Source organism: Micropterus salmoides, unplaced genomic scaffold, assembly GCF_014851395.1.
Source record: "Micropterus salmoides isolate LMB-PRFRI ecotype aquatic unplaced genomic scaffold, ASM1485139v1 Ms_hic_scaffold_13, whole genome shotgun sequence".
NCBI classification, from domain to species: Eukaryota; Metazoa; Chordata; class Actinopteri; order Centrarchiformes; family Centrarchidae; genus Micropterus; species Micropterus salmoides.
The window spans coordinates 30044773-30061579 of NW_024040374.1; the positions used below are offsets into that span (position 1 = coordinate 30044773).

Below are 16807 nucleotides of genomic sequence, written 5' to 3' on the forward strand. Positions count from 1 at the left end.
GAAATAATTTTCAATGAATAAAGCAGAGGAAACTGCTGAAAAACACTGTTCATTGATTTTCTAGTAAATTTAGAGCCTGTATTTATTAAACTGATAACCCCAGCTCTTAGTAACTACTCCCAGAGGCTTCAACTTTCAAAAGCATAATACATCCACTGATGGAGGCCAAGGGATTCCATTTTATTACATTTATTTAGCTGACACTTTTATCCAAAGTGACAACAATAAGTGCATTTTAACCATTTGAATTCAATATAACAGAATCATGCAAGTACATGAACTTCATCAAATATGCTAAACTGCTTCAAGTGATTCAAGTAAAACTGCTGACAGTTCTGCAAAAAGCTAGCAGGTTAATGTTGAGTTTGGATTATTTTGTCAAACTAATATTACCACATCCAGGAATGGACTTTAATGCTCAGCCAACATGAATAAGAAGTCACAAAAGTGCTCCATGGTAACTGAGCAAACCCTGCCCGCTGATGATGACTGTGTGATCGAAACGTACAGCAGAATGTAAGCACTTCATTGGGGAAGATGTCGGTTAACTCCTGGTGCCGGATTGGCATCAAGTCAAGTAAAAGTAAATGTAATAATCCAAATAACTTCTTGCATTAGAATATCTCCGACAATATCTCCGACCTGAAGACCTGTGTAGTAAGTATCTTAATAATTAAAATAAAAGGGAAAAATACTGGTAGGGGAAAAAAGTGACCATACACCTATGGTTATCAGTGGTATAACATGGTACAATCCATTGTCAATAATTCATAAATAAATATTAAAATAACATAAAATAACATTTTTGTATGGTATCTTTATGACTATATGTTCATATTTATTTAGTCAGATGAAATACATGGACACATATGTGTCAGAAGCCACTTAAAGTATACATTTCCATTAATCAAAATTGCAGTCCACATGGAGTTTGTATTCAGATTTGTATAATTGAATTACTTTTAATTGAGTGGAAACAGAAGATAAATGTATCAGTAATTAACATGTAAGTAGACGTTTACGGTATGAGTAACTGGATTGGAATTTATATCTTCCCTGTCATGTTATAATTGATAGGAAAACTGCTTTGAGCTGAATGTGGCACACTCCCAAGCAGGAACAGGCCTAATCAATCAATGCCTCGCTAATGTTATTTCTCATGAAGGCAAAAGGATTCAGACATCTTTGCACTAAAGATGTGCACATACAGGAGACAGGTATAGAAAAATATATGGCAAAAATAATATAAAGAATTATTGATGCATGACTAGCCGTCTACATTAGTATAAAAATCCCTGTGCAGCAAGCTGTATATGGTTTCTTCAAAGGGCACTGAGCTATATCTGGATGCAAGTATATTAAAACACAAGATCATTTTGGAAACCAGTTTTAAGCCCCCTCATTATATGAAATCATTTTTTTTTTTGTCATACCTACCACTTGCACTTATTTTTAAAGATCAAAAGATCTCATTCCTCAGTCTGGGTGAATATTTTTCCCGCTGCAGGATTATAATATCAAGTACATCTCAAGTACAGAACTAAATCACATTCTGCAGAGCTTTGATTTGATCTTACCTTATACAGCAAAGGTGCTTGGCCAAGTTTGACCACAGCAATCTGGTTGGTGAGGTTTGGGCTATCTTTGACTCTCCTCAGGTCATCCACGCTGCCGTACTGGACATCCACCACCTCCCCCTGGTGAGGAGAAACAGCACAGAGGCTCAGGGATCTGCAGCTCCTAAAATCATTAAACACCCTTTCCCACCCAGATGTCAGGTGATGTATGTGTGTTCATATGCCCTAGTCATCTGTGTTCTCACTGGCTTCTCTATATGCTGTGTAATACCTCACTCTGCATTAGGACAGGGTATTGAACCTCAATACTCTGAGTACTGACTGAAATGTGCCCGTAGCATAGAGTATCAAAAACTGTCGAGTCCTGAGATTTAAAATGGATTGCTCTGTCCAATTTTGTTCATGTTTAGTTTGAGCAGATATTTACACTTTTAACTTATAACATAACATTGGGTAACATTTGGTAGTTTTGGTATTTATTTACTGCATTTAGCAAAGTTGGCTGCCCATGTTAATACAATATTAAGGCAGCACTCTGAGTCAGTTTACTAGTCATGGGGAGTGCTTGTCACTCTGTCACTGCTTTTTAAAGTCTGAGAAAATAACCTGGATGATGTCACAAGGGTTATCTCTGTCCGGGCTCAAAGTGAGGGAGAATTTCACAACTTTATAGAAGTACAGTACTACGTTTCTGGGGTCCCCCTTTAAACACGGCTGTGTCGACAACAGATAGACTTTGTAGAGGCAATTATAGAGATTAAAAGAATTGCCAGCGTGTATGTAATCATTCTTGATGTAGGCATTATAATCAATAGCATGTTATTACAATAGAAGTTGACTACTATACAGAACACTGGAATTACTTTGACTGAGTGTGTGTTTGCATTACTGCATGATGGTGTGTATGTGTGTGTGTTTTGGGGTGTATGCGGCATGATTGTCTGTGACTGAGCGAGTCAACTCTCAAATTAAAGTGACCTAGAAGTTGCTGAGGAAAGTCAAAGCACTACTTTTTGGGGTCCCTCTGTCTCTCTCTCTCTCTCTCTCTCTCTCTCCCTCCCCACTGCATCACCTGGGCCTGATTCATTTTTCATGTGGCCTGGGGGCGAGTGTAACATGATGCTGCATTGGAGAGAAAGCAAGGGAGAGTGCGAGAGAGCGTTTTAATGTGCGAGTGAGAGAGGGGGAAAGCACATCTTTTTGCATCAGGGGAGCCCAGGAGAGGAGAGCAAGAGAGATTTATCGCTCCTGCCTGCATTTGCATCATAAAAGTCCTCCATTTAAACTGCAGACCATGGAACAGTACAAGACACAGCAAATTGAAATACAGGAGAATCTCTGCACCCACAGAGATGGTGCTGCTTGAACTAGATCCATCTCTCTCTTTCCCCTATTCCTTTTTTTCTTTCGTTTCATCTCGGCGAGGTAATGAAATTAATGTTAAGTGGCCACTGTCTGCTGTGAAGCTGTGAGCATCATTCTCCTGTTGAGATGATGAATTTTTCCCAACCCAGCCAGACATTCTCACACGGTATTGGTTGAGTTTTTGAAAGATGATAAGTAGACCAAAATATGTTGATGGACGACGTCAGTGTCCAATATGCCAAACCATTTTTACACTATAAAATTCTAAAAAATTGAGTGTATCTACCACAATTGCATTCTGGTGTCTTTAAACATTAACTATTTGGTCCATTATGGGAGATTAAAACTCTCCATTTACAGTCATGCTAATGAAATGCTTTAATGTAAGTTAGTGGCTTTTTAAAAGTGATGAGTAAAGTTACAACCACACCCTCATCATTACAGAACAGGCCAAAATTTAGCAGGTCCTATATTTGTCAACCATCTCAGAGAAGGAAATCTGTCTTTTCTGTAAGTTTACCTTACACTTTATGGTTAGAGGGAATGCACCTTTGTAACAGTGTATGTTAGAACCAATCATTTCAACATTAAACAATTCTATACAAAACATTTTTTGTATTAAAAATTTCTACCCTTGTCTAAGAGTCCAGTCCGCAACTGTCAGGAAAACTACTTCTACCACTATGAAATACATGCTCTCCTAAGTACAGTTCCTCAGGCCAGGAAGCTTTATAAATATCTTCTTGTCTGAGGAACCGTAGGAGGAGTTTTAGTCATAGGTAAACTTTGACAACTTTGGGTCCTGACATAAATGAAAAGCATAATCTCCAGCAAAATGAATGAGAAGACATTAAGCAGGGTACAAAATAAGGTAACATGCTGGGAATGAGAAAAAAAAGAAGGATGACTGTCTCTTTCTCAGTCTCTCTTTCTAAATCCAAAGTGTGTGAAGGGAGGGGGGAATGGTAAAGAAAAGAAGAGAGACAGAAGAGGTCAACGATTGTTTCTGCAGTCTACTGATTGAAGCTTGCTCAAATCCACCCTGTAATTAACTTTTATCACATCAAGTAAATTAAGTGCCTTCACAATCACACTGTCATTGTGTCAGACAACAAGGAGAGGCAGGCTGCAAGAGGGTGTTCAGAAAGCCATTTTCAAACTACCAGTTACTGCACATGGCTATAGGTGGAACTACAGTACAGAACCTGAATTTGAGGTAAAGTTTTATTGATCAAAGGCACAAAACTCATTTGAGTTGTCACACTAAATCAAAAACCAAAATTGCAGGGATAAAAGGGTGCTGAGACCAGATATAAAATGGCAGAATGTCATCGTCTGGCTTGAATGAAATGCAGTATTATGTATGTGCTTTGTGACAGTGACTCCAGACATTTACGCCCACCTTGTTGCCTAACTGCCTGTGAATAGCAAAAAGAAATTTTGTAAAGGGGACTTTTGACACTGTGTACTTGAAAATAAACATTAATAAAGAAGGGAAATGCACTTGAGACAGAATTAAAATTGCAAAGGTTGCCTTTTTGCATATGCACGGAGTACACAAAGGCAAGCCTAGGTATAGGGATAGAAATCGCAGTATAAACATCTACAAGAAGATCCCACTGATCTAAAGGAACACTATTATTTAAATAAAATCAGATTTCTTTATCTATTCTTGGTAGTCTTATATACTGGATTGTATGCACAGAGTGACAAATGTGGACTAGTATGTGAGTAAATTGTATAACGTATATATGTCTATGTATACGTCTTTATGTATGTGTAATATGTGTTTACTTATTAAATAAGGAAAAATTCTGTACGTACATTGAAATATGCAATTTATTTTTTCTATAAATTTAACACGCAGGACAACCAATCTTAAATTAAACAGAAGCTGCTGCATAATGTGCTTAAGCTACAGTTTTTAACAGCACTTATGGGGTCATATTCATCTCCTGTTCGAGGGACATGGTCATTAAATACAGCAAAAAATATCACAATTTGAGACCTCTGCCATGGTAAAAAGATCATTATGCTATCATGATGTCTCTGTTTTTACTGTATGCGAATACATTCTTGTAGTAACTGCAGAATATACATAATCCCACTGCAGGCTGGCCTTATAGAGGAGATTGTTTCATTAGATTCTAGAGCACATGTGCTTACATTTGCATTTTAATGAGGAAAAACTGTTTTTCTTGAAATTGCAAGAACTCCATTATGCTCTAAGAGGCAGAGTTCATATTAATAGCAGCCATGATTTATGCAAAGATAAGTATGATGGCATAGAACTAGCTTCTAAATAATGTTAATTACCTTAATTACAGATCTTATTAGTATAGCTTGTTATATTAAACTATTGCGGTTGATGAGGGATTAGCCAGCTCAAGTGTCTTGTTAATTTAAAACCCGTCTATTACCTTTGACATTATTTAGACTGAAGAGCAGTATAGTAAATGCAATAAGATATATTCTAGTGGGGGTTTCCCTGTACATTATTTGGAATAAAAGATATTTTGCTATGCTAGAAGCACATTTAGCATCCTATTTTATGATTGACTATTGACAGATGTAATGATATCAGTGAAATGCCTCGGCAAGAGTAAAATCGTATAGCAGGGATTCCAGATTAATTAGGTCATTATTTAGTTTATTCTGTTGAGGTATAATTAAGCATTCATTAACCAATCATTTTTGAAGTGTAGATTACTCCAACAAGGCAGATGTAGTTTACAAAGAGGAGGCAAATCCTGCAAATGTTTACTCTGTGATTAGGAATGCTTGTGTACATTTGCATATAAATGTACCTGTATACACACATATTATTAACCTGCCAGATCTATTTTGTATGCTCTCTGGAGAAAAAATGACACAGAACTTTGAACTTGTGAAATTTGGGTTTTGGGTTTTGCTAATATACCGTAAGATATGATGTACAGAGATGTACTGTAAGTAAATAAAAGAAAGACAACCCTGGATCTGCAAGGATGAACACCCCTCTCGTCACTGGTACCCCTTGACGATCTCCACAGAATCAGAGGAGTGCATGCCTCCTGCCTGCAGATAAAGACCATAATCTACTTTTTGCAGAAACACTGGGCATCTTTGCTTAGCACCAGGCCACCAGCTCTTGCCTATACGCGCCTACTGTGGAGTCAGATGAAGAACAGGAGAGAACCTTGCAAGGAGGATGCAGCCATGGTTAGCCTCCTGCCTAATCTGGCTAGCCTGTGTTTCCCATCCAAAGGAATAGATTTACAGAGCAGGTTGTCAACATGGCATTTCTCACCAGTTCATTCAACCATCTACTGCATCCACCTTCCTGAGATGTCTTCCAATTAAATCCCCTAGGCCTAGTTTATGAGATCAGTTGTATCCTGTTGTCCCAGGCTTTTAATGCTGACAGGGAAATATAATTTGTGCAGCTCTCCGGAGAGTCCTCCTCTCTCTTCTCTGTCCCAGACACTCTTCACCTCAGTGCCGTAAAGAAGGCTTCAGAGCAACTGGACTCCTACCTCAGCTGGAGTCCTCCAGGAGAGATTGCAGCCAACTCATGACCAGCCATTGTCCTCTGCTCCTACAGCTTCAGTTTCCAGTCGATCAAGAAACTGTTCAACATTCCTGGTCTTCCCCTCTTCCTGTCGTTTGTTATGAGTCTGATAGTAGCAGATTGGGTGACCCCATTTATCCTTCTGCCTCTGACAGCACAAGGCCAAAAGTAGTTTCTAAAAAAGGGCAGCACTCCATACATTACATCTTACCTCATAGAGTAAAGTTTCTAACCTCTAAAATCTAACACTCTAAATTTAAGGCTGTCTCAGTGGGAGATGTCAGCTATTGCCCAGAGGCACCGCACCTCCTGGGGTGTATCATTCTCCTACCTTAGGTCAGGTGAATAAGGGGATATCCAAAATCTAATGTCAGACTTTCTTTGGGCTCTCCTCCTTCAATGATTTGAGGTGTCAGTACCCCACTCTGCTTTACCAGGCAGCGTGCTGTGAGCCACCTTCCATTTCACACGTCCTGGAATCTATAATTCTCCAGTCAGAAAGTGGTTTAGGTGTTAGTGGTTTTCTTTGTTTCAACCACAATTCTTTGAATCTCCCCCAAAGGGCCAGTCAACTGCTTCTATCCAGTGCTGTTGTGATTCCAACAACCTTGAACAGCCTTCTTCGTTAACCATGTTGATTGAAATTTGATTGAAAGAATGAGATTGAGTTTGTTAAAAAGGTGGTGATTGAATCTGGGAAATTTACAAGACTACACCATTTTTTTTACACCATGTTCATTCCTAAAATTGGCAGTCTTGCAATAGAAAACTACTGCGCCATCTTTTTCTCTTACTCCTGATGACTGATACAGGCCCAGCTTGGAGTAAATCATATCCCTTACAGCCTTCACCCCGAGAAGTTACCAGTACCACAGTGAAACCTGTGTAGTATGTGTATAGCCTTTAAACTACATGGCCAGCTTGCCCGTTGTTCAGAGTTCAGGGGGTGGTACCCCATGTCAGGGGTGCATGTATCCATAGATCCTCAGTTACTCTGGGCAATAAATATGTATGTCCCAGGTAGTAAAATTTCAAAAAATGTTCTTTGAAAGTGCACTGGACAAAGATGGGAAGTAACCCAAAAGACAGGAGAAGTGAAGAAATAATGGGTGAAAAAAGAGTAGACAGGGAAGAGGACAAGGGATGGGTGAAGTACTTCACCATCGAAGTGTAGAATAAGTAAGAGGTTTTTCCCCCAGATTATCCTCGGAAGGCTTAAAAGTGAGCATTTATGAGGCATCAGTGAGTTTTTTGATGCTGTGATGTTGAGTCACGTAATGAAGCCGGCGCCTTTACCCCAGCTTACCTTCACATTTGTCATTTGCATCCAGCTGGATTTGAAGTGAATTGAATTTGTCCTTTTAAATTAATAATTCATGTCAAGAAAAACTGTAAGTGAGTTTTATTTACAGCTGTTTTAGCTTCTGGGTCTGTTTTTTCCTAATATTTTCCTATAAAGATGATTTTGTTAAGAGGCAATTTCTTCAAAATAGAATGAATCAAAAAGAGAGAACCATATAAATATGTAATAGCTGTGGTGGAAATCAAAAGGTTATTTAGAGTTTGAAAGAGTTTCTTAGAAAAAAAAATGCAGAAAACTGGAGAGGTCAGCTGGTCAGAGTTCAAAAGAAGCAAGGAATGGTTAAATAATTCACAGCATTCATAGTTTGTTCAACAACTACATGGTTTTGTGTCTTTTTCTTAGAATCTCTCATAATTTGGGATACTTAAAATGTGAATGTAATCACACAATCAGTCAGCAACATCCATTTTAATGTAATCAGAATGGTTAAAGATATTAAGACAGGCAAACTGACTGAACGTGCCACACAGTAATTTTTAAGCAGCATGACTAATATTACATTTATTTTTTTGATGGCTAAGGCAGCAATTTGCAGGACATTTTGCACATGCAGACTGGAGCAGCCGCAGGTTGAATCACTGACCTTCTGATTAGTGGGAGGCCCACTCTACCTCCTGAACCACAGCCACCCTTAATCATCATTATTTACTCTGATTATTGTAATAATCAGAAGTTATCATCTATTACCATGTAGGTCCATCCAGTCACTTACTACCAACTTATTAATGTGCCTGTCTTTTATGTTTTTATACTGTATGTCCTTACTAGAGGTGTTCAGCACATGCATGAACAAATCACATTTTACAGTGAATCCCAATGGTCACTGACTGAATCAGTAGCCTTTAGCAGTGCAGCTCCCCTCACTGGTGCTGGAGAGTGCCAGATTTTCAGCTGTGATTCACATGACGTTACTTCCTTGTTAAAAGCAGATTAAAAGACAGCAACATTTACAGAAACAATCATCTGATGGTGTTGATAATAGATTGCTGAGCCACTGACCTTTTGTACAGTGCTTGTATAGGCTGAATGCACTACTGAGCTGACAGTCAGATGCATTCACTTGCTGTTATACAAGTAAAAGAGCCTTTGTTATGTGTTCAGCTACTGTTGTAGAAACAGGAGTGCCTTTAGACGGTGATGCATTCACTTACTTATGCATACACTGAAGGGCATTTGAATGGTGATGTGACATCTTAGCTTAGGAAAACAGTAAATGAACTACATAATCAGTGAACAGATATTTACGGATTCTTATCACTTTCTTCAGTTTAGTTCAAAGTGAGTCGTGATTTCCACATGTAGTCCTTACAGCTGTGACCAAATAGTCCTGCGGCTCTATGGGGAGGCTGGTCTCTGTCTTGATGGATAACACCTTCTGGTGAATGTGTACGTTGCCAGGAGGTTTTTTTTTTTTTATCGCCTGAGATGCTGCTTGTATATTTTCTCAGTGTGTGCTTTTTAAGTCCCACAGCTCCTATGACAATTGGGTCTGTCTCTGGTGTCATTTGCCACATCCGTTCCTATCCTTCATTACTGATTTTTCCCTCTCCTATCAGTAAAAGAAAAACAAACACGTATCCTGATTAGTGTGTAAGGAAGGCTACAAATAAAACCATACCAATTTACTCTAAAGCTGAACCATAAAAGTGAACAAAAGAAGATTGTAGATGGTCTGATTTTGTCTGCAAAATGTTCTTTCTCACTACTAAAATAGAACGTACATAGTACGTTTGTTCAGAAGATACATTACAGTGTGCTGAGATAAAATTGCATGAGCGAATCATGTGCAGGTGAGTCCCTGGTGAGAGCATGTGGCAAGTGGCAGTTTGGCTAAGGGCTTAGAAAAACTGCCCTACATAAAGACGATCACAAGGTCAAACCCCACCATATCCACTCATGTCCGACAGTCATGACCTGTGAGTCTTATAGGTTCTGTGATGGTTACTTAAATGTAGTAACCCATCTAACCCAGAATCCAGGTAAGGTCTTAAGCTGTTTACATGAACTCTAGATTCCTCATGACTGAGCCGCTGTGTAACCATGAATAAGCAAGTTCACAAAATATTTTAATTTCCCTTCCCTCTGCTCTTGAACTACTGCTCACTGCAGTGTGGATATCATAAGCAGTCAGAATTAGTGTTAAAGTTTACCAATAACCTTTTTTTCTGTTGACTCTGAGCCAATCTCAGGTTACTTTCCTTCCATTAAAGTTAATGTCCAATATATATTTTAGGACAGGCCATCATGAGTACTAAACAAAATATTAGAATATCATGATGGCAGACAAACCTACACAAGACTTACCATTCAAATCTCAATGCCAACACCTTATTTATCACTTTACAGTCCGCACTGAGAAGAAGTCAAGACATGATCAATGGTCTTTACCTTTATTTTGTCTTCTGATCAAAGTGAATTAAGACCCCCACAAAGACTGAGGAATATTTTTCAAGACAAGTACCTCTAAACTCTGCTGGGAAGCCACCTAAGCTAGGAGATTTACCATTCTTATGTAAATTCATGTCCAACCAAACAGAACACGGCAGGTGTAATGGAGGGGGGGGGGACATGCAATTACTAAATTCTGCTCTAAAATAATTAGTTTATGTGCAGAAATTACTTTCAACTTATGTTGCAATTTCTCATGTTCCATTATTTCGTGTTCAGGAATTATGAATTTGAGAGCAATTTGACGGCACAATCCCATAATTCTAGAACACAAATCAATAATGCAAGAGCACAAAATAGCAATGTCTTAAATTATTAATTTTACATCAGGATTTAAGCCCTATATGCACTGATCCGTATACAAAAACAAGTGAGTTTCCATGCAACTCATATTTACGAAAACTCTCTTCACCACTCCTTAATCACAAGAACACTAATTCACAAGAAAATATAACTGCCCCTTTATTTAAAAGCGGCAAAAATCTCTTCCAACCCCTCCCACTCTAATCTAACACATCATACCATACAAATCATCATGAGAAATAGGATCCAATGAATGTAATATTGCTACTGAAAGATTTAGTTACATGAAAAGTGAGAACAGATATGCAAGCAGCCCTTATCATTATAATATAAATGTAGAATATGTGTAATATATCCATTTTGGTTTGTATTACAATTTGCATTTTGCAATATCCCTTACAATAAGCATGGTCACAATATCTTCCTCTGGCCCACATTTAGAAAATAATGCAATCTTCTTATTTCATCTTTCTGCCTTTCTTTGTGTGTGTGTGTGTGTCAGAGCATAGTTCCCGCAGCACCAGCAGAACAGTGCCATCATCAGCAGGACTTATTAGCCCGGTAAACTTGCTGTGGGCCACCATCCATCCATCAAAAATGCCATATTTAATTGTCTGAAAGCCATGTTTAGATCCGGCAAACTGCCGCTTAATTCAAGGCAGCGTGCAGGAAACGGAGCTAGGAAATAATCTGGTGATGGATGACTGTGACCCTCCTTTGGGTAGACTCCGACGAGTGGACAGCTGGATGGATCGAGCAAAGCGGAGCATGGAGAACAAGGAGAGAGCGAGGGATAGAAAGGAGGAGGAAAACTTGGTATTCCGAGAATCACTCCAACTTTTCATCTGCCCTCAGGCCAGCAGGGGCTCAAGGGAATAACAAGCATCTCCTTCAACCCCTTTCTCTGTTCCCGGGATACAGAGAAGTAAAACCCTCTAAAAATAGTGTGACTGTATTTCATTGTGTGTGTGTGTCTGCTGGCTGGCATGGAAAGACTACATGCATAATGACTTCCATTAACCTTCACACTTCTGAAGGAGGGCAGAAAAGATTTACAGTGCATTTTGAATGACACAAATACCATGATGAAGATTTGTACGGTTTCTGTGTTGAGCTCGCTGGTGTTATTGTAAGTGCAATGCATAATGTGTGTTAACTACAGTACGTCTTGTCTATAGAAATGGCCTGAAGCACCCTATCAAGAACATTTCTCCTGTTATATTTTAACAAATTATCTTCTTGGGTATAACCCAATTCACTATAGTGAATACCCTACATGGTTTTATTTTATATTTGTTATACAAAGTGCTGCATTCATAGGCATTCCAAAATATGGAAATTGTAAGATTTGGGGCCCATGTCCACCAAAGCGTTTTTTTACCAGCTGAAAAAGCCGCCTGCTCTTCTGAAAACGCCTAGCTGGGAGCGTTAGGGTGCGTTTTGGAGGAGCATTGTTTTTTTTCGAGACGCTGTGGTTGCTATGATACACAATTTCTGTGGAGGTGATGTGCTGCAAGTAGGGTACTTACTGAATGTAAAAATGTCACCACAAAGTATGTAGGCGTACTTGTTCTGGCCCGTGCTCTGCATGAAGAGAAGGCTGAAACATGAGATCACAGACTGTCCGTACGTGGGTCCATCAGATTTTGCGGGCGAGGAAACACCTCGGCGAGTAGACACATCGTTTTGTTCAAGATTGGATGTGCTCGGTGCGGTGTTTGTCTCGCCCCTCCTGCACTGAGATTGGATGGCTGGGTAAAAAGTGATAGTGACAAGCGCGGGGTTTTTCCCAAAGTTGAACATTTTTCAACTTGCGCCGACCGGAAACAAACGCTCTGCGCAGGAAAGACGCTCAGCGACTCGTCACGCTGCTTTTACCAGCTTGTAAAAACACGGTGCTCCCATTTTTTTTCCCCCCTCACAGCTCATTGGTTCGCTGTTTTGTGTGTCCTCCAAAATCCAGTTTTCCTACAGAGCCCTGTAACTGGAAAACAGAATGATGTGTGACAAGGTTCACACCGCTTTCTGTTTGTTAGGGCTTGTGTACAGAACTGATGGGTAAGAGGGGCAAAGTGGAAAAGGTCTGAAGAGTATAAACAGTGAAGACAGTTATATGACCAGGCAAAGGCGAAGGCGTTTTGTGGCTGGGGAAACCTCAGAGATTTGAAATTTAGGGGGGGCGGAGCTTCTGAGATAGACCAAATATTTGTTTGGCAGTTGAGTTCAAATATCAACAATCCTTCTGCAGAATCACTTACGCCTAAAGTCCACTGACTCCGGCTATGGCGCATTACGGCTGCGCTGCAGTTGCCAGAGCTAATTGCGGCCATTCTAGTCAATGCTTGTGAGTCCACCAGACGCAGACGCAGCTGACTCCGCTCGGCAGAGAACAGATAACCTGTCTATTTTTGACGGTAGCCACGTCAAGCAGCACAGAGCAGATCGTACCAGGCAAGAAGTCAGGCACAGAACGGCATATTTTCAAAATAAAACATCCTGTGGAGACTCCCGATCATAAAACAATAATAAACACAGTTAAAACAGACACAAAAAGAAACCTACATAGCCTACTTAATGACCAAATCAACAAAATCTAAACATTTCTGCAAAATCAGGTAGGCAAAATGCTCAGATTCTGAAATGCGTGTGGCATATGCAGCCTGAATTTGACAGAATGAAACGGGGTCAAGTCAATAACATGGGGCGGGCTGCACGCTTTTCTTCTGAAACGCTTCTGAGACGCCTTCAGTGGACTTTGACACCGGGCTCAGGATGAAACAAAACTGTGGCGCAGCTGTAATGCACCGTAGCCGGAGTCAGTGGACTTTCAGAGTTACTCTGCCTTTGAGTGTATTTCAGGTGGTGATGCACAGTTGTTGTATCATTTACAGTTCTGATTTTGGCATCGCTGTCTGGACTGAGATGGATGTGTTGCTGTAGACCCAAGGGAGTGCAGGGTTTGGTGCAATTTGGACACACCACACATTCAGAATTGATAAATATACTAGAGAACAGCGCAGAGGGCAGGCAGCGCTTGAGGGGGCAGAGCGTAGTGGCTTGTGCGGGCGGGGCTTACATGCTCCAGAATTTATAAAATTTGGATAAAATATACTACAGTGCGAGCCGCTCTGCTCTGAAACTGCTAGGGTGGGGTACGGATGCGGGGGCTGGGCTTATAGAAGGTGAAACAAGAGTTCAGAATTTCAGCTTTGATTTCCTGGTTTTCACATCTAGATGTGTTAAACCACTCAGGACATATCACCGTTTGTTGAACCCCACCCATTTATCTAGATGTGAATACCAGGAAATGAGAGCTGAAATTCTGAACTCTTCTCTCATACTCATCTTTTGATCTTAAACCCAAATGTCTTCAGTCAACAACAAAAACAAAGGATTTGCCTTCCTGTTCCAATACTTTTAGAGGGGACTGGACATGTAGCGAAATTCATTCTCTGCATTTAACCCATCCCTCTAAGGAGCAGTGGGCAGCCGCTATGCAGCACCCGGGGACTAACTCCAGATCATTATCAGTGCCCAGTCAATTGCACTGACCGGTGGGGGAAACCGAAGCAAACCCACGCAGACATGGGGAGAATATGCAAACGCCACACAGAAAAGCCGGGAAGACCAGGGTTTGAACCAGTGACCTTCTTGCTGTGAGGATACAGTGCTAGCCACTGGACCACCATGCCAAACATTATATGCTCTGATATGCTCTAAGAAGCACTATATACGGGATGTCTGACAGGTGAAGGTGAGGAGCTAACAATTAGGCAGATTAGCAAATAAAGTTTTAGCTAGCTTAACACCATAGGTTAACACCAGAGGTGCCAACTCTCCGGCATTGTGCGTGGGACTCATGCAAGTGACACTTAAATGTATAACTGACAATATCATCTTGGGGAGAGTAACTCCACCAACTGATGCGACACCGGCGTCTTGTGCTGTGAGTTGCGGTAACATTAACTAACTGAAAGAGTTTTGCATAATAAACATCTAAAATATGATCTGTTTGGGACTGTGAGCTGCACGTTATCTGAGGTGCTGAAGTTAATATTTGTGTGGATTTCTGCCTGATCGAAAGTGTTTTCAGTAAGTTTTGTTTATCCACCTCCTCTTCTCATCCAGCCCCAAACGTTTCTGTGTCTGCAGACGGTCTGAAGAGTGTAGGCCGCTACCATATCAGCAGAGCAATAACTCAGGCTAATGCACAGCAGAGTATAGGGCAGGTTGACTTAAAAAAAAATTATGATTAAATGATGACGTTATTCTCGTAATATTATTTAATTAATTATTTTTATTAATTATTTCATTTTTTCCGGACATGTCAGAGAAAAAAGATATGTGGAAGAGATTCTGAATGTGGAGAAAGTTTTGAACATGAGCGGAAAACCTGCTGAAACACAGGAGCAATTAAATTCCTGGAGTTTCTAACTGAATTAGAATGAATTAATTTCTCATTGAGGTGAAAAGGTTCCACATGCACGTCAATTCCCCAAACAAGACAATTAAGGAGGGAAGACTAAATCATACATGTGTGCTGACTCAGCAGGGATATTACATGAGACAATATTTTAATACATTAAAACTTTTAATATATTAAAAATTTTAATATATTAATCTGTTAAGTTCTCTGTGTGTAGCATGAAAGGACTACAAACTTGTTTCTTTTTCCAACCTTGTGCTGTATAATGACAAATTAACTACCTTGTAAAAGTTGATCTACAGGAGAAAAAACACATCTAAAAGCAATACAGAGTGCCTGTGAGCTTTACTGCATTCTATTCTATTATATTTTGAATCGCCACCTGCCACCTGAATTTTGTGTTTCCCTTTATATTAATAAAGTTTAAAAACACCCACAAGTTCCCCTGTAGCAACCTCAAGAAAATGGACCTACAGTAAACACTAGCACATCATCAAGTTATACAGCTGCAAATATAGTTACAATACAATAATACATAACAAAGCCTCTGTTTATATTATTATGATCATCATTTCAGCAAACATGGCCATATCCTCTCCATAGTATTTCAGTTCTGCGCACAATTTGACCAATAATTTGATTAATTTAGCCCTCAGTATTGAATAGATAGATGAAGTGGACCTACGTTTAATTTTGTACCCATAATTTGAATTTCTTCAAAGTTGGATTTTACTTTTCTATAATCATTTAATCATTGAAGGGCATTTTTTTCTCTCCTTGTCTTGTTTTAAGTTAAAAGGAGGAACATAACTGTCACTGTCTAATTTGAAAGATTAAAAAAAATACTAAAACTGACTTGACCTTTTGTGCTTTATAATCATATTGAGTAATTGAATATATATGTGAGCATGGCCTGGATAAATCTATAACACTGAATTTGGAAATGGTCATTAGGGACTCCATCTGTGTCACTGTAAGGCTATTGGCCAAGAGCTTCTTTGAAATTGCCTGTGTTTGTATTAGAACTAAGGGTGGGCGGGTTAAGGTGGTTTTGGAGTCAATGAAGGGCCCAATTTGGAAAATGTTGTCCCCCTCAGGCTCAGTTAAGACTGTTGAGTAAAAGTTATCTCCAGCGTGTGATTATCAAACCAACTTCCGCCACAACTCCAGTGCTGTCTGTGCTTCTCTGCTTGTGCAATGAGCTTTTTCTCCACACATCCTCACCTGATAGAGACTGATTGTGCTGTTTGTTTCTACTTTTCCCAACCTGTGAAAGTTCAGAGGCCTTTTTATTACATTTGTTAATTACAGTGTATTACATCTATTCAATGAGATCAATCAATCAACCGCTGTTACCTGCTGAGATGAATCAGACAGATCGAGTTACTAGATGACAACATTGACAATGTCCTCGTTAAATATGTGGCCTTTACTATAAATGTTTCCAAAAAATGTATGATGTATTTCTTCACACGTCAGAAGGTCTTTTCTTTTCAGACAAGGCCCTGACAGTAAAATAGTTTGCTGTGGGTATGAACTACTTTTAAGACAAACAATTCTAATCAACGTGCTCAAACAAGGTGGGCTCAGCAGACAATTCAGTGGTTTGAGAGCCACTGTAATAAAATGTAGCTTTCTTTTAAACATGTTTGATTTTTGTGTCTGGTCCCGGGGGAAACATGTAGCAGAAGAAAGTTTTTGTTTCATTTAAAAGTCGGAAAACAAGCAAATGGCTTTATAATGAAAACCTTTTATATTTGATAAAAAAAATCATA

The 16807-nt window shown here is 39.5% G+C and overlaps 1 protein-coding gene across 1 annotated transcript in view; it reads right to left on the bottom strand.

Moving 5' to 3' along the window:
- LOC119901248 (inactive N-acetylated-alpha-linked acidic dipeptidase-like protein 2) overlaps positions 1–16807 on the bottom strand; it is a 755283-nt gene that overhangs the window by 261520 nt on the left and 476956 nt on the right. Inside the window, exon 7 of the mRNA XM_038716832.1 lies at positions 1578–1697. Coding sequence (XP_038572760.1) covers positions 1578–1697 — 120 coding nt within the window. The remainder of the gene's footprint in view (positions 1–1577; positions 1698–16807) is intronic.